We start from the raw sequence: 24,143 nt of genomic DNA, 5'->3' as shown, positions 1-24,143 counted from the left end.
TAGTGTTTGGAAGGTTTGACAAATCTAATGAATGAAAACTGAAATTAACAACCAATTGGGGGGGGAGGTTCGGTTTGCGGGCATAAGCATGAGAAGAAATAAATGATTTGGTTAGGGTTTTTTTTGTTTGTTTTAAACAAACACACCACCTGCATTTTTCATAATTTAACACTTCTGTTCTCAGTAAAACCATGCTGTGATCTCAGCTTCTGAGAAACTAGTCAATAAACATTTACCCAATAGCCCCAGAAATCATTTAGGTAAATATTTGCACATTTACTTTAAAACGAATCTTAGAAAATTGCCCATTGCTATTTCTCATTTCCATATCAAGTGCAATTTCAATTGTAAAAGTGTCTTATTCTATTATCAATACAAACAGAAAGTTTAATTGAAAACTAAATACATTAAAAAAATAAAAAATAAACAAAGATGACAAATACAAGATTGTCATCTGCCACATGTAATATATCCAGAAAGAAAAACCTCTTCTGTTTCTGCATTTCTGCTGGACGTGTTTCTTTGACCTTCTACGTTTTGGGGTCCCCTGTGTCACTTCCTGGTTTCTACCACAAAATTGCAAAGAGAATGCAGTTGTGAAAATGGAAAGAAGTGCTCCATGTTCCCCATCAGTCTGTTACTGTGGCAAAGAAATATGTCAGTTATTGATTTGAGAGAAGACAGCACATACTCCAGAGTCCATTTTCAAACAAAATTCACATAAGTATTTCCCCAACTCTTTTCTTTAAAAATTTCAAATGTTTCAAGAGCTGATCTTTAGAGAAAGAGAGAAATAATTTACTAAAACGGGTTGCTCTCTCCCACTGTCTTCAGTCAGGAAAAGCAAAGGCTTTTGCGGGGTAGTTTTGAGTGTTCCGTTGGCCTGGCAAGGTCTGAGATTTTTTAGTTGAAGTACAAGTTCAAGTAAATGAGTGTCATTAGTAGCTGAGCTGGTATTAGACTGATTGTGCCTACGCTGTTAGTAGTTCATATATATCATTCTTGGATTGTAATTCTGATAGATACTCTCTGATAAGACAGGAGGGTTGGCCGCTTCTGTTTTATTACGTGATGGTATGGACCTGAAGTTCTTAGTCTGCAATATAAACAAAAACATGTACCATTATATTACATTGTAGAATTCTGTGGAATCACCATACCTATAGATTCCACACAGAAAAAAAAAGATCAAAAGAAACCTAGTAGGTAACATTACTTTTGCAAAAGAAGTGTGAAGTTATTTCTCTAAGCTCTGCAAGCAACAGGGTAGGGCACAGAAGGTGAAACCTGAACTGACAGAGATAGAATAGAATCATAGAATCGTTAGAGTTGGAAGGGACCTTAAAGATCATGGAGTTCCAACCCCCCTGCCATGGGCAGGGACACCTCCCACTAGATGCAACAACTGCTCTCACAAAGCCTAAACAGGACAGCCTTTGAATCTTTTTTTCTTAATGTGATTGAAAACAAATTTTGAAATGTTGGTATTTTCAGCAAAATAGATGATAATGAACACTGCTAACTTCTCGGAAAAAAACAGGCAGGCCACAGGCAATCCAATTTAGGTACCTAAAATTACTGGAAGCTTTCGACTTTGATCTCTACAACTCCCGCTCCCGTCAGTCAAATTGTCCCGAATGCCATAGAAGATCATATCAGTAAATTAATCACTCTAACTTCAGAGCACTGTTTGACTAGTTTGCAACAAACAAGGCACACGGCCATTAATTTAGCTGTGAGCAGAAAACAAAACATTAAATAATTGCTCTTTCAAGGTGCATTAAATGTCGCAGAAGCCCTGAGGAAAAAGCAGCATATTATCGTGCTGTTAAATATGTATCACAACACACTGGAATTAGAGAGGAAGTAAAAGTTGCAGTGGCAAATTTATCACTGCTGTTTCCTAGCTTCTGAGTGTTTGAACTGCAACTTCAAAAATACAAGTTTCATAGCTGTGTTTGTCTCTAATACAGCATACGGAAGCGCACGCTTCTCCCTCATTGTAAAATGTGTGTCTGTTTTTATCCGATCTTTGATCAGGCAGGTTTCTGCCATCAAGGGCAATACACATTCTTAAGCATAAGATCAGATTACTCTGTGAAGCAGAAATGTAAAGTCATTAGCTTTTGGGAGATTTAAAATTCAGCCTAACCACTGGCATTGTAAATGTAATTTATAGTATTCTTAGGCAGGAAATGCACTACACCTCTCTCAAGCTAGCGCTTAAACAGTTACTTAGATACTCTGAATATACATGAAGATAGGGCCATCCAAACAACAGACACTCCCCCAGATACACTGTTTCTCATTCCCCCCCCCCCCAGCCAGTATACACAGAGATAAATGGGAGTTTTGTCAGAGCAGACACATTGCAATGAAATTGCATGTTTTAGTGAAGAATACACAAAAAAATCACAAAGCATGCACACACCAAAAAAAAAAGCCCACTTACTGCAAATGGTACTGCTGACCCACGTGTTAATTTACGTAACCTGAAAGCTGAAAGTAAGATGTCAGGAAATTAAAATGGGTTGATGGGACAAGGTGCCCAGTTGTTACGTCTAGAATTCTCTTTTAGCTGCCCTCAGCTGTTGAAAGACTTTATTCAAAATACAATTACACTCATAGGTTAAGTTCCTATTTTTTATGACCTGCTCTTGAACACACTGTTGTTATATTTTTCCCTTCATTGAAACTTTTGGTCAACCTGGGAGACATGACTGAATTGGCTCAGTTAGGTGCATTTTTCCTCAGTTCTGCAAGGACACACTGGGCCAAGGAAGCCGTCTGAGCACAATATCTCCTCTCCTCACCTGCCCCAAAGACCCTCGTCGCTCTGTGACAGGGACAGGCTCCCATCAAAGTGCTGCAAGCACTGGTCAGTGCTGCCACCGTGGAGGACAACTGCCCTTCTGTTTTCTTTTCCTATCTTTTCTTTTCCTCAACCTACCTTCTCTGCTCTTCTAGAGTGCACACCTCCCCTCATTGTCCCCTCTTGCCAACCCTCTGTCACCCCATTCGTTCAGACCTGGTTCATGAAATATATCTGCATTATAATATGCCCAATGCATGGGGAATAATCTGAAAGACATTGAGCACAAAGAATAAACCCAAGACAAGCAGTAAAGCTAGAGCAGCACTAAGGCAATGGAGGACAGTAAATCGGGCACTCTGATTCTCTGCAAGTTCCCTCCGTTTACAGTTCAGCCACCTCTGCATTGCCTTCTCCCAGTGCTTCATCTCCTGCTGTCCTAAAAGCACTCTTGCCTTCAGCCTGCTATTCTCTCTTCCTACCATTTTAAACCTCCACTTGGGCTTCTACTCCCTTCATACCCCATCACAGCCATCTTACTCTACTCCAAGAGTAGCAAACCATCATCTGAGTTCTCAGTATCAAATTAGTCAGTATGAGCCTGGCTGAGTGTCAATGAAATCTATACAGCTTGAGAAACTGCTAGTGTAGCAGAGGGAAGTATGTACATTTGGCCTATTCTTACACTTGCTCAAGGGACAACTTCTGATTCCTGACAGAAGTTGTTTCTGTCTAGCCAACAGACTAGTTTGTGAACTGTCATTCTTATGTATAGAATTTTATGTTGGTAAATGCAGAACAACCAAAATAATTCTAAAAACTCAAAACCTACCCTACTCTCAGAAAGAATCATTTTCATCCTGGATGACTCTCTGCCACATATATAATGCATTAATATCATAACAACTGTGGCTCTTACAGAACTCCGGACTTGTTTTAAAGTTCCACCCCTTATTTTATTAGGACTTTTCCAAAAGGACAATGCATCATATATGGACATTTTCCTCAATCTTTGCCTCCCACCCCACATTCAGCAATAAAGTACATGTCCTTGTACCTGCACATAGTCAGCAATGGAGTTGTAATATATTTCAGGGTCATCAAATGACTTACCTCTGCACCTGAAAATCAAGCATAAAGTCACACCACTAACAGCAGCAACACTTGCACATCCTCCTATCAGGAGATAGGGAAGCCTGGGGGAAGTACCTGAGAGATAAGAAAAGAAAGCTAGTTACATAGCTAGACACCAGTATCCACCAACATGATGTTACTACCTACCTTAACCAGAGGAGAAAGCTAATCCTCCACCCCTATAGCTAAAATGAGCGGAGAGACACAGATGACATGTCTGGATGCCAATGAGCAATAGGAAGCCACCTCACACACCCAGTCATTTGTGTGTATAAACACACTTTCATTTTCAACTCTTCTGCCTGCACAGCCTCCTTTTCTTCAAATGATATTAGCCCTGTAACAACAGAACTGACCAGCCATCCCTTCAAAATGCTGTTATTAATGACTGGTCTACTCTGACTTCTGCCCTTTGTGGCTCTACTGAGATATTTTGGTGATATGAGCACTCATTCAGCTGTTCTTGCAAGTCCTACTGGAATAGACTTCCAACAGGTCCAGCACAGCCAGATGAGAAGCTGAATATTACCTTTTACTACCTTTGGCCCTGGGAAAGATCACTTGAAAGTCACAGACAGACATTCTCCAAGGAATTTTTCTCCAGACCATCACCACTGTGGGAAGCTGGACAAAATTCAGCTTCAGGGGTTCAAAGCTTCACATCAAAAATCAGAGCTGTATCACAACAGCTGCTGAAAACAACTTTTCTGTCATCAGTGATGAAAAAGTTCACTGAAGTAGTGTCTTGGGTTTGCGTGGCAAGGTTTTGGGGGGGGGGGGGCTGCAGGGGTTGCTTCTGTGAGAAGATGCCAGAAGCTACCCCCATGTCCAACGGAGCCAATGTCAGCCAGCTCCAAGACAGATCTGCTGCTGGCCAAAGCTGAGTCAGTCAGCAGTGCTGATAGCACCTCTGTGATAACATATTTAAGAAAGGGTAAAAACTGCTGTGCAACAGCAGCTGGGAGAGAGGAGTGATAACATGAGAGAGAAACAACTCTGCATACACCAAGGTCAGTGAAGAAGGAGGAGGAGGCAGTGCAGCAAGCACCAGCGTGCAGAGATTCCCCTGCAGCCTGTGGTGAAGACCATGAAGAAGCAGGCTGTACCCCTGCAACCTGTGGAGGACCACAGTGGAGCAGATATCCACCTTCAGCCCATGGAGGTCCACGCTACAGCCAGTGGATGTGCCCTGAAGGAAGCTGTGACCTAGTGGAGAGCCCCAGTGCTGCAGCAGGCTGCTGGCAAGGACCTGTGACCCCGTGGGGGACCCACACTGGAGCAGTCTGTTCCTGATGGACTGCACCCTGTGGAAGGGACCCATGCTGGAGCAGTTCATGAAGAACTGTAGCCTGTGGGAATGACCCACATTGAAGAAGTTCATGAAGGACTATTTCCTGTGGGTGGGACCCCATGCTGTAGCAGGGGAAGTGTGTGAGGAGGAAGGAGCAGCAGAGACAGTGTCATGAACTGACAGCAACTCCCATCCCCTTGCACCACTCAGGGGAAGGAGGTAGAGAAGCTGAGAGTGAAGCTGATCCTGGGAAGAAGGGAGGGGTGAGGGGAAGATGCTTTTACATTCGTTCCTATTTCTCACTATCCTACTCTGATGTGATTGGCAATAAATTAAATTAATTTCCCCAAGTTGAGTCTGTTTTGCCCATGACAGTAACTGGCGAGTAACCTCCCTGTCCTTTTCTTGACCCATGAGCTTTTTCTCATATTTTTCTTCCCTTGTCTTGATGAAGAGAGCGAACGGTAGAGCCACTTAGTGGGCACTTGGTGGCCAGCCAAGGCCAACCCACCAAAAGCAGAAATGAGGAACTCTTGTAAAACAGAACTCGAATAGAAAGAAGCATGCACTGAAAGCTTCTCCATACAATGCCACAAAACATTTGTTTTCAACTGACTAACTCAAAAATATTAATTTCTCTATCAACACGCACTAGGACTTCGGCTTATAACCCCACTGAGCAATCTGCAGAGCCCTGGCATTCAGTGGGAACAGCTGCATAGAACAGCTCAAAGAAGCCCAAGAGCATGATGAAGAGCAATTACAGAACAATGTTATTTACATGATAGGTCTAAGGACAGAGTCTGGTTTGTAGCTGGGTGGGTAACCAGGCAGGTGACAGTGGGAAGCGTGCTGTCGACCCAGCTTATGTAGCTCACTCTGGTCACTGTCCCATTGGGGTGGTGGACTTCTTCCTCAGTGCTGTGATTATTTGCAGGGATCCAGGAGATGTCAGCAGCTGGCTTTCCAGCAGACGCCTGACAGGCAGCCACCCTGGTCTTGTCACAGGTCAGAGTCACTGTAGGAGGGACTACAGAAGAAGAAAAAAAAAAAGCCACAACCATTATTTCTAGTCCAGTATAAAAATCACCAACTAAGAAACTGAAAAATAGGTGCTACTTTTTAGTTTGCATGACCAATTCAAGAGATTTTAAAATTATCTGGAGTATTAGCACCAACAATCTTTATGGAAAAAAAATACATCAAAAAGTCCAAGGTGAATATCTCCAAAACGAGCTACCTGCATCTAAAAGAACTGCATCCTCATGTTTTCCAAAAGGTGACTATAGTAGTAACAGGAGAAGATGAGATGACAGAGAGGGGTGGATTAAATGAAGACTTATAAATAGAGCATGCACCTACTGAAGAAAACACAGCTTGCTGAAGCTCCCGCTAAAATATTTAGGAGATTGGGTAGGTAGAATAAAGGATTTGACAATAGGGAAATAAGGAAGGAATTAGACAAAACTGTTCTGCCTAAAGTCCAACAACTCATATTCTGCATTTGACAAAACAGCCAAAGGCTAGGATAGTACCTAAGCCATTATCAGAAAGGCAAGACCCTGCAAGGAAGAATAAAAAAATCAAGTGACAAAAAATTCATAATAGCAACTATAGAGTTCCAAAATTCATTTCCTGTAATTTTTAGTTATATTCAGAAGGCTTAACTAATACGGCCAGAACACAAAATCTTCTCCTATGTTGTTGTTTTTTTTTAATTTATGGAAACCTAGAGATAGTTTACCTGACTACCTGAAAAAGATGATTTGATGTGTTCATTATATTTCCTAACATTCTTTTATTCCTGCCTATGTTGAAAATAGACTAATTTCATTTTTATTTTAGTGATGCAGTCTTATAAACAGCTCTCAGTATTTCTGGAAGAGTGAAATATTTCCAGATAGTGTCATGATAGTGTCAAGTTTTCCTTCCTTCCTATTCAGCTCTTACCCAGAAAAAACACACATTGATCTCATTAGGAATTTTGGTTCAGCATCCTATTGCTCTACTTATAGCAGCAATATTTATGGTATCTTCTGCTTTCATTAACTTAACCAAGAGTTTATACTCCTGATTGCGTGAACATTCACACAACGTTCAAACCCCATGTTACACCCAAAGAACTCTCTCAGAAACTATGCAGACTGCTGGATTTGTGCATTTAAAACCCTGTCTGTGAATCAGAAGTTGTTAAAAAAACAAACACAAAACCCCAGATTATTTCTCCATAGAAGAGCCAAGTCCTATTGTGTAACTCCTCATGCCTTTTTTCCCCTCTTCAAATAGCCAGACTAAATCAGCTTACCTCTATTTTTAATTTCAGTATGCATCCAAAATGAATTTGGTCTTTTACCACCAAATCAAATTGTTTTGATCTCCCCACGCACAGGAAAAAAAAAAAAAAAAACCCGAACAAAAAAAAAACCCCAAACAAAACCACAAGGCATGTCTTACCTATCACAGTCAGAGAAGAGAAAAGAAGAAAATTCCCTGCACCGTTGACAATTTCACAGCTGTAATTTCCCTCATCACCAACGTTCACAGGGTAAATACGAAGAGCAGGGTTACTGTCAGGTGAATATTTCCACATCATCCTCTCACTGCAATTTAGCTTCCTTGTCTCATTGCTATCACTTCTATAGGCCAACAAGCAGCAAGCGCTGCATTTCGTCTTCCATGTCACCATTAGCAAAGGCATCTTGGGGACGTCGGGGCAACTCAGCACAGCCTCATGACCAGCCTCCACATTCACCATGTTGTAAGCTACATAAGAGGAAAAAAGACATTAAAAATGATGCTACAGCCATCGTCAAAGCATAGAAAACTCTTGGCTTCATCACACTTAAAACTTTCTACTTCCTACTGTACTGACAGTCTTGGGGACACGTTGCCCTGAGCAGACACATATAAGTAGTATTCAATTTCCAGGTCCAGCTTCCTGCTGTCACTCTTTGAAATCTGGAAAGGCAGTGGAGGTTGTGCCTTTCTGCTGTGGACACTGTGCAGGTACGTGATGCATGCTGATGAGCTGCAAGTCCTCCATCTTTTTTTAGGCAACAGATTTCTATCACTTTAATATGGGCTTTGAAAAACTGACGGAGAGGGCAAGGTTCACCCTTAAGGGAAAGGAAACTACTTCTTTGAAAAATTATTGTGTTATTGAATTAAGCACGTTGGTTAAAAGAGCAAGTAAAACTGGGGATAGCAGTGGAACATACACCTGTAACAAGGTTAAAACCCAAGACCACTTGGTGCAGTAGTTCACAAGGCATATTTACTAAGGCACATACATAGATCCCTTTTCTACCAGAAATCATAGCTCCTTATATTGCCCCAGTTGAACAGGAGACAGGTCTTCAGATGATCTGTGCTGGATTCCTATCAGATCCATCATCCTGTGCCACTCTGCAAGGCACGCGATTATTTTGCCAGCTTCTCATTCACATTAAACAACAAGGAAAACTTCCCCTGGACAACTGTGAAGTTTCAATGTACCAATCAGTTTGAAAAACAGAGTACCAAAGAGCGCTGCGTGTAGTTTTAGATCTTTCTCACTTACCTGGCCCTTCAACCAGATTGATTAGCAAGAAAAGGAATGCAGCCAGAACTGCCCGTGTCTGAGCCATTTTTAGCAAAAGGAACCAGCACTGCAGAAAGCGAAGGCAAAGAAAATGGCATGTTACAAATTGTTGTGCAAATTCATTTAAAGAGAACAAACCTCTAAAACCTCTTTTTCCTTTGAAAGTAGAAGTTTTAAACAAGTATCATTCTTGTACTGAAGACAGTAAAGCAAAAAGGGTTTTGAAAATAAAAAAGCACCCACTACTGTTTACAAACAAGTTTTAAAAATCCAGAATCTCTGATACCATTTTACAGGCAACTCTAGTTGCTCATTCTTCATGTCCAGCTAGGAAGCACAAAGATAGCTACAGACCTCTTATTGCCACTTCATAGACTTACTTGCAGAATATGCAAAAAAAAAACGTTTGCAAGAGCAAATATGCACACGTTACAATTCTTTCTGAAAAATCAAGGTAAATGCATGCCTAGGAAAATTCAGGATCTAGACTTCATCAACTATTTGACAACGACTCCTAACCCTTGTGTGCTTTTAACTTCTTGAAGGGTAACTCCACTTCTGTAGTAGAACAAAAAGGGCAACCGCCCTGCTGCCAGAGATCAAAAACCTGAGTTTGTTTCCTGCTTTCATAGATACAGTGAACTAAAAAGGCACCCAGGAACTTGTGCTATTCTACAACTATATATACTTTTTAACAAACCATATTTTATAAATGGCTAGCTCCATTTTGGCAAAAGGGCAGCGGTTGATTGGTAAGACTGAGACAGTGCTGCTGTTCCAACACGCTGTTTTCTGGTTCACACAAAACCACAGAACTCCATGCTATCCAAAAGCTTTCCAATCAAAGTATATATGGTTATCAGCGGAGAATTTTGATGTAAATGCATTCAGCTGTTGCTTGAACATGGATTTGGCTAAGAACATCACCGAGACTTTCCTATAGTCAGATATCATACATAAATGACCCTAATTTGGCCTGGCAAACTTGCACTACACTGTACTGAACAATATTCCTTTGTATTCCCACAGTCAGACTCCCAACCTCTTCTGCTCAGGCCTGAACGACGAGCACCCTACTGCAGTAGGTACTCATTCTGCTTCTGCCACAGCAGAAAGGTTCACCACCATTGTACTGCTGTGCCCCCAACCAGCCGGGGGATAGAGCCGAGGTCTCGGAGCGTACGCCTGTTTCCACAACTCTACAGTAACTATATCCTGACTGCAGTTTTCTGATGTTACTGTCAGAAATCAGTGACCACACTTTTGTCTTGAGGGTCCCTGTAGCCTGCCCATAAAGCTATCTTGTTTTTCATCACTCGCCTCTGCATTCCCTCAAAGCGTCTTCATGGTAAACCTTTTGTCATTCTCTCCTTTATACCATCATTCGTATCTCTTTAATCTTTTACTTTCTGAATCAGTCACCCTCAGCTAGAGACAACTGGAAAATTGTGTTTCCATCCCATGGGAAATACTGATATGTTGTTTTCATTCCCAAGTCAAAAACCCAGTCCTCACCAGACAAGCAAACGTTTTTGAGCAAATGTCTTGATTCAGAAATGTCGTATGTGTTGCAACAGGACTTTCCTTCTGGGCTATTTACATCACGCACTGTTCACACCCGTATTTAAGCACGCGTCTCAGTATGTGCTGAGAGGTGGAGGAAAGGCAGCCAGGGTTCACTGGGCACACAGAAACCTAAATCCTCATCTGGCGTCTATTACTGTAAAAGTAACAGGCTTTGTCCCGGTTATAGATGATAGTAGTTGTAATCTAATGTAAGTAGTTGTAATCAAATGTTATGGAATAAAGGGTGGAATGTCCCGGTTTGAAGTAAAACGGAACCAATTTTCTGTTCTGTAACTTTACATCCTAGCTAGGCCTCCTCTAACTCTCTGAAATTAACGGCATATTGTGGAGAAAACTGCTCGTTCTCAGAATGATAAGACCATTGTTTGTGCTCCATGCCAAGGAATGGTAGGCAGAGAGGCCCTTGCTTATACTTATTGCTATAACAACCAAGGTCAGCCAATTTCGTTATTTGCCCCCTGAGAGGGTCGGAAACGGAAAAAACATAGAGGGGTCACATCGTTGGGGAGGAGTGGACAGGACAGGTGACCCAAACCTGACCAACTGGGCTATTCCATCCCATCCGCCCCATGCTCAGTATAAAAGCTGAGGGATCAAAGGGTCAAGCCCCTTCCTGCGATGGCCGACGTCCAGAGAGGACTCTGTCTGTTCATCTGCCTTTGATCCCGATCCGTGTGTTCCTGACTCCAGAGCTGGAATCCAGTTCCCATCTGTCGCTGAGTCCAGTCTGGGACTTCCCCAGTGCCTGCCGGTGACGGGACTGTCATCCTGGGAGCTTAATACGGTTTTGTATATATTGTATCTATTTCATTATTTTCTTCTTTATTTTTATTTTAATATTAATTCTTCATTAAAGTAGTTTAGTTCATTCTAAACTTCTGAATCTCCTTATCTCTTTCTCTTCATCTCTTCTCTTTTGGGGGGGGAGGGGGAGGGAAGGGCCATCTGTCAGTCTGGTTTTGGTAAATTCAGCGGAAACCACAACAGGCTTCAATTATGCAGCATTAAAAATTTCATTTTCAATGTAAAATATACCAAGTGAGGACACCTGGTGCACAGAAGACAAAACAGAACGTTGCCACACTTGTGGCACAGAAAGAACAAATGCTGCCACATTCGTGAGCCGAGTGCAAGGGGTAATAATAGTATTTTCTTAAACACAATGTGATACGTATGCAAATTTGGACAACAGCCTGATGGTTTTCTCCACAGTTCTAACAAAACACTGATGCATCTGGATGAAAAACTTTCATTGCAACCTGGAAATAATGCCAGTGCCGCCACATTGATCAGTATTCTGCTACTAACATGGAACAGGCAACAGAACTCTTACATCAAAAAACTCCCAAGTATAATTTTTGTTCGCTTAAAATCTTTGCCACAAGTGAAATAGTTTGTTTTGTTTCATATTATTCAATACTGTCAAAAGGTTTGGGTGGTTTGGGTTTTTTTTGCAATTCGGATAAATTATGCATGGAAAAGTTGCTTTCAATCAAAAAGTTTGAAAAATATTTTTAACCAAAAAATAAAAAAGATACTTTTTGACCAGAATTATGTACTGAATTTGACCCAATTTCCAAATAATTTTTCAGTTTCTTTCAAAAGAAAAGTAAAAAAAAACCCTCCACGATGTTTATCAGAAAATTCAGTATTCACCAATTTTGATGGATCTATAAATATTCACAACCAGAATACTGTCATATTGGAACTTGTCCCAGAGATGTATCTTTTTTTAAAATGCATGCAAGTCTCATATATGAGGTTTATTTGCTCAAAAGAACAGGCATTAATGATTAAAAACGGGGCCTTACAGAAAGAACAGATTATATTACTCTGTTTAAATATTCATGTATGAAATGCAGAATTTAGACTGCAATTTTTAAGGTTCACAATCCTTGCATACTTGTGCCTGTAAGCGAGAAGTAAGTCTCAAAGTGAAACCCAAAAAGGAGAAACCAAGCACAGCTGAAGCAAATTCACTTAAAAGTAGCAAATGAGTATTTGTAGATTGTCTTGTGTTATTTCCTTTGACGGAATTAAAATGCCTCAATAACTACATTAAAAGAAATTAAAATTTTTACTCAGCCTTGACGGCAGTGGCTGGCAAAACACCATGCAATATGTGCATCGCTCTTCCATTAGCCTCAGCCTTCCAGCTGGGGAACAGCACCGCTCACGCTCGGATTCATCCCAATGAATGCTGGGGCTGGAGAAAAGTTACCCCGTTGTCAGCCTGGAGAAGAGCCCTCTGGCCACAGGAACATGGGAGATGAACAGCAGGAGTGCCAGGGTGCTCTGGTCTTCTGATACTCGCTGTCCTGTGGATGAGAAGAGAGATGTCAGCGCACGCAGCCAGTCCAACATGGAAGCTGGTCCTGGTGGCTGCTTATGGGGCAGCTCCAGCACACCAGGGAACTGCAGAGATGTACCTGGAGCTCCTCTGTCCTCATGAGAAGCCCGGATATAGTTGCAAAGAAGTAAGACCTACCTCAGTTTAGGACTGTCTATCTCAAATAGTCCCTGTTCTCAGCTGAACAGTTCATTAATTTCTTTTCATTGATGCTCCTGAGATCTTAACAGGCAGCTGATTTGTCTCAAAGACAGACATAGCCTCTTCCCTCTCCGAAAGAGCTCAGTGAAAACAAACCACTTGGTTGTACACTCCCCTAAAGAGCATGTGACGCAGTTAAAACTAGGGAAACAAACTGCTTTATAACATGAAGAACAAACCACAACCTTAAGTTGTCTGCTACTACACATCAAAAAAAAAGCTACAAGCCTTGAGCTATGCAAAGCACCAACTTAAAATCAAATCAGTAGAAGTCCAACATAATGAAAATATATGTTAACACAATCTGAAGGAGGAAAATGTGCAGATGATAAAGAACCCAGTATCAATCAGTGCATCAGTCATTATCACAACTTTTTAAAACATAACCAATATGTCACATAGGCACTGCCACGCTTAACTCAGCAAAATATGGCTCTCTGTGCAGCAGAAGCACATTTTAAAGCGTAGAGAAGACCCTGCCTCAAAAGTCTGTTCTCTATAACACCTGATGTCTTTGGGCAGGGGAAAGCTGGAAGGGACAGCAAGAAGAGTTGCACACAGCTCTGGCAGCAATCCCACTTCTTGTACAAGGATAAGGTAACAGTAAAGGCTGACTATTCAAAGCAAGGCTACATCACTTACAATCCAAACCCCCATTTTCAACGGTCAGACCCTTCATGCAGCAGCACCATCCACTACAAGGCATTTGACGTTTCCGTCTCACCACCAAAGCCTTTCCTGAAAGCCACGCTCCTCTGTCACTCAGCTCTCAGGGGGAGGCATGATTTCTGCAGGTGTGAGCCCTTGCACCCTACACAGGGCTGGCTGTCATCTCAGGAGGCCAGGAACCTTTACAGTGAATACTTGCCAACTACACACCAACCTACTCAGAAGCCTGCAGGCAGCCAACACCTTGTCTGAAGTGAGAGATGCTGGTTATGTCGTATTTTCAACATCCCCAGGTCAGCCTCCACTTCTAGCTGTCCTTTTGAGCGTGGGAAACTCTGGATGCTGGTGTTATCTACCAGTAAGACATTTGCAATAAATAATTAGAGCAATCCAAATGGCAATTTTAGAGGCTTTCCCACTTGTCCTCAAAATTTTAACACGAGCCGCTAGACATCTGAGTCATAAGAGTTACCTGAAGAAACGAAGCAGCAGATGGGTCTGCATCCCACATGCATCTCAGGGGCCAGGCCCTGGGCTAATTTTGTGCCACCTGTTCACTACTTGCGAAGAGTTTTGCACCAGGTCTGGGAGCAGCCTGTAGTCCCCCACTCAGGGGACAGATTCGGCTCAACTGCTGCCCCTGTTGCTCCCAAGCAACGGTCCTTTCCTGGGAATACTTCAAGTCCCTCCACTGGAAATGAAGTTACAAAATACAGGAAGACTTTGAATGCCCTGGGGAGAAGATAAATCATAACAAAAGGGGCAGCAGGTAGGTGTCCCCCAAGCTGTTCATTCTCAGAAACTGAAAAGTTTTGGGGGCAGAGGAGAGGTTGTGCGCTTGCTCTGTTCTTTGCCATCTTCCTTAACCATCTGCGGCTGGCCACTGCAAACGCTACTGGACCTTTGGTTTGACTTTATAGCCTCCTCGTATATTTGTTCTCTGAAATGTACTCTAGCCTTGAAAACACATCCATGAAGCCCTGTACTAGCACAGCAGAAGATGGGTAGCACTGTTAGCGACTGGAGAAGCTGTACCTCCATAGTGCATTTTCTGCTCTGGCTCCCTGTTGGTCTTACACTTGCTGGCATCAGTGGAATCCACAGGTGGTTTGTAGCTGCAAACTTGAACCCATCTAGTTCGTAAGCCCATTTCTTTCCGTTCCAAATATGTAAAACTGTAAAGCTTTCTCTACAAACTGGGAAATAGAGGGTAGATGGCTTTCTGAAGGGGAGAGAACTAACCTAATAGAAGGACCTCTCAAAACAATTATGAACAAGTCATACTAAACAACAGTAAAATTACAGTGTTTTGGTAACACCCACATGAAGATAAACAGCTTTGAAGCTTCCACCACAGCAGGGCAAAGGTTTGTGGTGTCTTTGTGTTGAATTCATCGAGATATTAATATTTAGAATAATACTAACATTAGCGTTACAACAAAGTGGAGCCTTTTCCCCAGAGGAAAAAAAATGCCATACAGCAGCCAAGTATTTTTTCTGGCTTTTTTTTTTTTTATCTTTAGTGGCTGTAACTCAAGAAAGCAGGTGGGTATCTCCTCTCTTCTCAGAAATATTTACCTTCTTAACACCAGCCCATCTAGAAAATAGCTTGGTCTCATGAAGTTATGACATGAGCCAAGTTGTACACCTTACTTCTGTAGTTGCCTTGCAGCCAGCCTCTTCAGAAAGCACTGGAACCCTGTGTTGGGAACAGAGAGTAGGAGCAAAGGATGAATGAGAACAAGAACACCCCTTGGTAACCTGCTCTCTTCCTTTCAGAAAGAGAGAGGACATTTGCTTTACATTTGCTGTTGCATGGGGGGAAAAAAAAAAGAAAAAAAAAAAAAGAAAAGAAAAAAAAAAAGAACTGGTCCATGGATCTAACAGCTTGACTTTCCTAGGTATAATCCATCTGCCGCTCTCACCGATGTCAGCAAACATATGGGGGAAAGCACTGCTGATAATGAAGCCTTTAAAACTTGGCACCTCCAGGTTAAAACATCCAGAGGCAATTACATTGCAATTTCCAGAGACAAAGGATTTATTTTTTAACTGTAGATAATTTTTCCCTAATTGCACAGTCACTGGACCAGCATGGCCGTGCTCAGCAACTTCTGCTCCTGGCCCTACAGAATCTCCTTACCCCTTGGGGGTCATTAACCTCAGGGGCTTCTCACTCACTCCCAATACGCCAGTAACCAAATCTGTCACAACAAAGATATTCATGACCTTAACTACTTTAATTCCTGCCTCTTGTGGACCTGCTGCACCTTGTTGCCAGTTTCCCAGGAAGAACCTGGGAGCCAACAATCCATAAGTACAATTACTGCCTTCAGAGCTGTGGATGACCCAAGAAAAAGTCTCCTATATAAGTATTCAAAGATGAACAGAAAAGTGATGGTTTATAGGGGGACACAGCTCCCAAAACACTTCAATAATAATAGATAGATATCTCACACTCCCCAGATGAAAGTTTCCTCCCCATCTTTCAGCCAGAGGTATTTGCTTTCCACTCCATAGACAAATGTGGCAGAATTGCACCATGCATCCCGAACTGCACAGAAGGAAGCTGCAAATCTCAAATAATTCCCCCTTTAAAAAGAACAGAAATAGTAGAAGAACTGGTGCATGGCAGAAATAAAACCCCAGGTAGTCCTTCCTCACCCTTCAGCCAATCTTAGGTGTAACATCACTAACCATGGTTTAGGCAGTGCCCAGCAGGGGTAGAGACACAGGACTACCAGGCCTCTCTCCTTCAGTTGTTCACTGCTCTTCTTCCTTCACACCCTAGGGAAGATGTTCTCTGAAAGCTACATCTCCCTCCTCCCATGGAGAGCTGTGAAAAACCTGCAAGAAGTCCCAGGAACCCCCAACAGACTCAGCTAGGAGTCAGCTACTTCAGCCTAAAGGAGCTGCATACTTGGTCCTCCTCAGACTCATTACATAGAAGTTGTTTATATATATATATATATACACACACACATATATATATATTTTAGGAAGGGAAAATCTATTCTCCTCTTCTGTGTTTTAGAGCAACTAGTCAACACTTCCAAATATGAAATCCACACTGTTATCACATGGCAAAGGAGAAGGCTCAATAGTTTTCTTTTAGCAGCTTCTATTTCTGTGATTTTTACATCAAATGGAACAAATCAGTTGTATAATGAAGCATACCTGAAATAGAAACCTGTATCTATATTGGAAGAAACTACACATCCCACCTCTCAAATGCAAACTAAAGTCATGACACCAGTGTCAGGATGGCATTTATCACTGCCTACAATCTTTTGGTGCAGTATAATATCCCCAAAGGGGATGCTTCTGCTTTACCTGTTTCCTTCCTCACCATACAGTTTTCTTTGCTGTCATAAACTCCTTTTCTTATGACCCAGCTTAACACCTATAGCTCTGCGTCACTTAGCAGTTTAGAAAAATTCTCCACAATGGTTTCCAGTCAAACTACTCACCCCATTTCTTTCCTGTGTTGCAGCTGGCTAGCAGAACTTCTGGCAGACTTTATGCTCGATGCGAGGGAGTATGACGCAGAGGGGTAGAGTTGCCAGGGGAAGCCCAGTCCTACGACATGTCCTTATTCAGGTTTGTGTGCCTGAACTGCCTGCCCTTTTTGCAGACCAGTGGTCTGCAGGTGGAAAATGTGATATGAAGTCAGGTAAGCTCCCACAAACATTGATGCTGTCATGGGATTGTGGGCATTGCTGCTAAAAGGTCTTCATTTTATTATCTTCCCAAAGTGGCTTAAAATACAGCCCAGGGTGGAAGCTCCTGAGGACAGGGTGGCAGAGCAATGCCTGCTCCAGGCTGGGAGAACACGCACATCAGGGCTTTTGGCTCCTTATTCAAGGCCCTCAGGCGCTGTGTGAAGAGTTGAGACCAGGTACTACCAAACAAGCAAGAGAGAGGGAAATAAGATGCAAAAAAAAAAAGTCAACTAGCACGGAGTGTGCAGGAAGTGTCAGAAGCAGACTCAGGAAGCCACCCACTTCCCACCACAAGGTCTTCGCTGCATGCATTCACACCACAGACCACGGCCTTCTTCCCACACGCTGTCCTCAGGCCTGTACAGCCCATGCCACAGTACACAGCTACAGACCCACTTAAAATACATGTAAAACATCTTCATTTGCTAAAAGTGTCTGTGCCGTGGCTGTGTCTATGTGTGCATGTTGCAGCATATATGTATGCATATATGCTTTTCCCTGTTCACACAGTGAACAGTTCTGAGATGGCTACCAAAAGGACTTTTGGCCTTTCCTGTGAAATAGGCAGATGGCATTGACCTGGCAAAGAACAAGAAACAGGCACTATAGGTTTCTGATCAGCTCCTGAACAAACACCCAGCTCTGGCTACACTGTTGTCAAAGCCAGGGAAAGGTCATCCTGACTTGTAAAAGAGATTTTTATTTGGGAAAATTAACATTTTCTTATTACTGAAGGGCACTTAGCTCACAGAATGCCTACAGTCTTGATTACATGTCCTCCATAACAGTATGTACCTCTATAACAATTGTTGTCCTTAAGAGACAGAATGCATGGGTATTTCAGAGACTGGAGTTTCATTAAGTGTGTTCATGTCCCTAGTTACCATGGATATACACTCATGCTCCATCCCTCAATATAAAAAGTCTGTCTGGTGTCTTATTACTTACAGTCCTGCCACAAGCACCTTGTATTCATGACCTTTCAGCTTAAGAATTCATTTTCACAGTAGTTACAGAGCAAACTGTTTGGAAACAGCTTCTATGCTTGTACATAGCATAGAATACTGAACTTTGAAGAGTTAAAAATCTCTTTGAGATCAAGAGAAGTGCCTCTTTAAAATTCCTTCTTCGTCTTCTAGTGCCTCGCAAAAATAAAAACATAATTCTCCTTATTCTCTTTTCAGCTATTCCTTATAGTTGCCAGGAGGTGGAAACATAGCTACACCAACCTACAAGAGAAGCATCATGTTGACGTGTAATTGTACAGCATGCTGCCTGCTGAAGAGTAGTGCTAAAAATATCTGCAGTCTGAATTGGCTCAGTGGAGCCCAAAACATAGGATCATACAATGCCCTTCCTGGATCCCCCCCACCTTTCCCTTCCCCCAGCTTGTGAGACATCTATACTGCTTGTTACTGCTTCTCAGCATCAAGGATGCCCTTTAAGCAGCTGGTTCTGTCAGATGTGACATACACGTTTATTTCAACAAGCATTCAAAATCAGGCTGCCTTTGATGGAAAGGCTCACAAAGCAGCAGCAATTGCAGTCCTTCAGAGCTGATAAACAATCAGATACCCAGCAAAGCGATGAGGAGATAAATGATTGCTTATTTATATAGAAGATACGTGTCTGCTTTGACATTCAAAAACATTATACACATGCCCAAGTATGAAAAACATGGCAGAGGTCAGAAGCACTCATCAGACAAGCTTTAATAACCACAGAAACAGATACAGATGTAACCATCTTTGCTTTGTCATTTGGTATCACACGTTAAGTCCTAAGAGAGAGCCCCTTATACAAAAGGCAAATTTACATAAACACTTGGAAAAGGGAAGAGGGACGCAACACTGTTAAAAGACTGTAGACAAAACAGCCTTCCAAAACATCCCACGTTAGGATAAAACATTGTGTCCGGTTGTGGTTTCTGATTGTAGAACAGTGAGTTTGACAATGACTTCATTTCTGCTTCCTGTGCATCCTGCCACTTAAGCTTATGCTGCTGAGAGTTGAATAAGGGCCACAAAGCTTTCTCAGAGCAAATTGAAGAGCACGGGTGATAGACTAGAAATACGTCAGAAGACCAGAAGTTAGTTGGGATCATTTCACCTTCCTGCCTGGGGAGTTTTAGCCCGCTAACCTCTATGGAATTATTACAATGGGAAAGGGGGAGTTATTAAATATATGGGTCATGCCAGAAATCCACCTGTGAGACTCATGATTTTATAAAATCAATCATAAACTCTATCTTCAGAAAAGATATAGATAGTCAGACAGACAGATAGATAATCTTCTTACCTTTGACATACACAATTATCCATGATATCATGACCACAGTCCGCATCTTCTCCAGCTCAGAATCCACCCTCAGAGCTTTGCTCTGTTCCAGGTAACCCTCTGTCCTCTCTGTGGTATTGACAATGCTCACACCTGATATAATGATGATCAACATGCAAATAAAAGTCTGCAGAACTGCATCTTTCCTTACCTAAAACTTAGTGGCAAAAAGGTGACTAAAGGTGTAATTTTTATTATATTTTTAGAAAAAATATGTTGGAGAAAACTTTAAGGCAGCAAAAGATGAATACAATCCCTATATCTTAACAAAGCTGGGAGAACAGCTTGGAAGAAATATGAGCTGTTTTTTTAGCCTGTCCCTGATCAGAACAGACCTATGAAGCTCCAGTAGCTCACCACCACCACAGCCACCAGATGAGAACCTCAGCTAGTTAGGCCAAATAGACATTGCCTTCTGCTGGAGGCTTGGAGCTGAAGTCACTTGGCACATACAATCAATTAAAACCTGTATAAAAATGATTGCACAGAGACACTGCCACTGTATGTTTCAGGTCTCCCAGTCTTGCTGCACAGTATTTTTTCTCTTCTAAGTAATGAAGCAAGAGAAAAACAATTCACTTCAATCAAGAACAAAACAATTCACAGTGGTGGCTGCTGCACCTCAGCCCTCACTCCCTCTAAGCACCAATCCTCCTGGAGGTCTACATACATTACAACGAATTCAAGAGGAGACAAGACTAGACTGTTTGCATACACAAAAGTCTCCATTTAAGAAAATACATAGATCTCCATTTTAGAGAAAATAATGTTTCCACCTGTGAATGTACCTATGGCTATAAACCCAGAACAGACACTAGGAGAACTGGGGCAGAACTGTATCTAACCTGAGACTAATATACATTTTTGCACTTTTTCCACCCAATTCCTTTCAGCTCTGGTAACAGAGCTCAGAGTAGAAATCCCATGGGAAACTATTCCCATTAGCTCAGAGAAATCCACAGCCAATCTAAAACAAATCCCCAACATTTTTCACATATCAATCTTGCATTTAACATGCATAGATGAAGAAAAAGAGGAGCATGAAACTTATTCCACATATCACAGTGTGACAGCAATCATTTTTAGTTTCACACCCTAGGAGGAGAGGATACACCTTCATGAACACAGTTTTTATCAGCAGAAATTTCACTTCGGAGACAATCATGTGATCTCCCAAATGCCTCTGCAAGAAAGCTCCTGGACACACAGAGCTTACCTGTTACATTCACTCTAATAAAGTGGCCCGCAGCAGTTAGGACAGCATTCTTTATTTTGGCCCTGCATTGACAGTGGCCACTGTCTGACTGGTTGACTCTCTGAATTTTCAGAACCAGAGAGGACGTGACTTTTGCCTCGGGGCCTGAGTTTTGTGAGAGGTGCAAGTTTTCCATCTCCTTTCCAAACGCAGTCTTGTTTTGCTTCTTCGCTTTTTTATACCAGTGAGCCTCTATTTGATTCTGTTGACGCCTGATGAGGCAATTCAAATTCAGGGTCTCTCCTTCTTCCAGGTATTTCATGGTAGATGGATAAATGATTTCCAGCATACTGTGTTCTGTGGTGGAAGAGAGCAGACATTAACTGAAGCGACCTTTGTGCCAGGCCAGTTCCCCCTCTCCTCACAAGACTCCTCCATTTGTTTATGCACTGTGAAATCAGGGGCTATCTTGTGCTCCAGATGTGCACAGAGCACTCAGGATAACAGGTACCACAATGAAACCAATTCTTTTTCTCTCATGTGAGAGGAAGAAAAATCTGTTTCCTATCACAGATCTTGCAAAGGCATCGTGCAAACAGAATATTCTCTATAAACTTTGCTGTTTTCATAAAAAATTGAAATTGAGACGAGTATCCTTTATTCAAAAAAAGAAAGCGAAAGCATCAGGGGAGAGGGATATTTGGGGGGGGGGGGGGCAGGGAAGGGAGTGTTTGTTTTTTTCTCTTCAACTTGAAAGTTCTTGCTTTCATCAAACATTGAACTATTCCATGGAAAGATAATATAAAAATACCAATTGGCTCAAAATACTGCTCTTTTGGGATCAGGTTTCACCTCCTAGCTCCCTGGGCAAAATTCAGCATGGAGAAAACAAAAGGCTGAAAAACATCATGCAGATCATGGCCGGCTGGAAGCTTATTGCAATAGATATTCTTTCTTTCCCATACCCCAGGCAGCATCTCTCAGCCATACCAAGTAACTCCTAAGCAGGATTAAAAAAAAACCACCAACAGCACACTTATCCTTGACAGGGCTCCTCCTTACCTAACATTGGCAGCCAGAGCTGCCATTTGGAACACCAAAACGGAGCTGCTGCCTCCAGCCATAGTAAGGAACTCTACCATCAGAGTCATCTTCTGCACTAAAAAAGGAAAGAGAAGGAAAAAACAAACCATAAGCAGTTATCCATGAGTTCTTCTCATGGTACAGAGGAGAGCTAGTATCCCTTAGATTGGTACTGCAAGCCTGCCCTAGCACTTACAGAGCAGTCAAAAGTGCACAGACCTTCCCCTGAAGGGACAAGCTTGTAAATGACAAAGTAACCCTCTGCATTTACATAAGACAGAGACATGAAAGCACATATCTCCTTTACAAACAAACAAACAAACAAACAAAACCCCAGCAAACAACAAGACAACAGACGCCACAAACCAGAACACCCACACACTTACTATCTGTAAACTCAAGTTGCAAGCAACGGGCTTATTGAGGCTCAGGGGGCACTAGCTAAAACAGCTGGAAGTTAGAACTCCGACCATGATCACATAATTATTGCTGCTGTCTACAGTGAACTGAACAATTGTCAACAAATTCCTAAAAGCTAGCAAAATTCCTTTGTAGTTGTTTCTTCTCCTCAAGAGGGCACCTGCATCAAATTATTTGTCTAGCACAGGCGACAGCCTGGCTCCCAGCAAACTGTCTCAGGACATTAAAATGAATGTACAGAACAGGCTACTGGCATCTCTTTTTCAATTATGAAAAAATAAAATCAATTATTTTTACTAACGTTACTGTATTTGTGCTCTGAGTTGGATAATTTTGATGTTGGCATCAGGAAAAAGTAAAGAAATTCTGAAAAAAAAAAAAAATGCTTACTACAACATCCTCCTCTTTCCGACTAGTGTTAAGAGGCAGGAGAGCTTCTTTCTTTACCTCAGAATATAGATTTTCTTTTTCCCTAAAAAAACAAAGCTGTCTTTTAGAAATGTCTCAAAGTGCCAGACCAGCAAGTGCAGCTTGTCATGCTGCTGGGAAGGAGGAAAATCTTTGGTTTGCTTGGCCTCCATTTTCCAAATAGGTAGGTGCCTTGAAAGATTCTGAGATTCAATAATTAACCAAAAATGAAAAGCTTTGGTTTTGCTTGCTTGGGGATTTCCCCCCCTGCTCATCTACCACCTTAGACCAAGACATGGAAAAAAGCCATGGCAGAACTTGTTCCACAATGTCCAGTGCTTGTAACCTGCGTATTTGTGTCATTTAAATCAGTTCTTTTGCGTATGCTCTGATTTTCTTGTTGGTAGGGGGGAGACAACAAAGTGATGGGAGTCAAATAGACAACCAAGCATTTATCTGCACTTTTCTCAACAGGCATCTTTGCTGAGTAACATGGGAATATACTGAGGGTGCAAAGGAACAACCCTGAGCACACCCACCATGTTACTTCATGTTCCCAGGGCTCAGTGTTGGGGCCAGTTCTCTTTAACATCTTTATCAATCATCTGAACGAGGGGATTGAGTGCACCCTCAGTAAGTTCGCAGACGACACCAAGTTGGGTGGGAGTGTCGACCTGCTGGAGGGTAGAAAGGCTTTGCAGAGGGATCTGGACAGGCTGGATCAATGGGCTGAGACAAACAGGATGAGGTCCAATAAGGCCAAGTGCCAGGTCCTGCCGTTGGTCTCACAACAACCCCATGCAGCGCTACAGGCTCAGGGAAGAGTGGCTGGAGAGCTGCCCAACAGAAAAGGACCTGGGGGTGTTGGTCGACTGTGGGCTGAACATGAGCCAGCAGTGTGCCCAGGTGGCCAAGAAGGCCAACAGCATCCTGGCCTGTATCAGGAACAGTGTGGTGAGTAGGACTCAAGAGGTGATCGTCCCACTGTGCTCGGCACTGGTGAGGCCCCACCTCAAGTACTCTGTCCAGTTTGGGGCCCCTTACCACAAAAAAAAGACATTGAAGTGCTGGAGCAGGTCCAGAGAAGGGCAATGAAGCTGGTGAGGGGTTTGGAGAATAAGTCTTAAGGAGAGGCTATGGGAGCTCGGGTTGTTTAACCTAGAGAAAAAGAGGCTGAGGGGAGACCTTATCGCTCTCTACCACTACCTGAAAGGAGGTTGTAGAGAGGCGGGGGTCGGTCTCTTCTCCCAAGTCACAGGCAATAGGACAAGAGGAAATGGCCTCAAGTTGCACCAGGGGAGGTTCAGATTGGATATTTGGAAAACTTTTTACACTGAAAGGGTTATTAGGCATT

General features: G+C 42.3%; 1 protein-coding gene across 1 annotated transcript; it reads right to left on the bottom strand.

Annotated features, from left to right (window-relative positions):
- Positions 1–344: 344 nt before the first annotated feature.
- On the bottom strand, positions 345–8,878 carry LOC141469912 (cell surface glycoprotein CD200 receptor 1-B-like). The gene is made up of 6 exons (XM_074155727.1): positions 8,797–8,878; positions 7,692–8,000; positions 6,019–6,267; positions 3,926–4,021; positions 2,453–2,499; positions 345–1,096 (listed from the first exon to the last, which is right to left on the bottom strand). The coding sequence occupies exons 1-6, from the start codon at positions 8,861–8,863 to the stop codon at positions 980–982; spliced, it is 885 nt and encodes a 294-aa protein (XP_074011828.1). The 5' UTR covers positions 8,864–8,878; the 3' UTR covers positions 345–979.
- Positions 8,879–24,143: the final 15,265 nt, after the last annotated feature.

This window comes from Numenius arquata, chromosome 1, assembly GCF_964106895.1.
Source record: "Numenius arquata chromosome 1, bNumArq3.hap1.1, whole genome shotgun sequence".
NCBI classification, from domain to species: domain Eukaryota; kingdom Metazoa; phylum Chordata; class Aves; order Charadriiformes; family Scolopacidae; genus Numenius; species Numenius arquata.
Note: the sequence above shows the minus strand (reverse complement) of the source record. Positions and strands in the feature narration are given on the sequence as shown.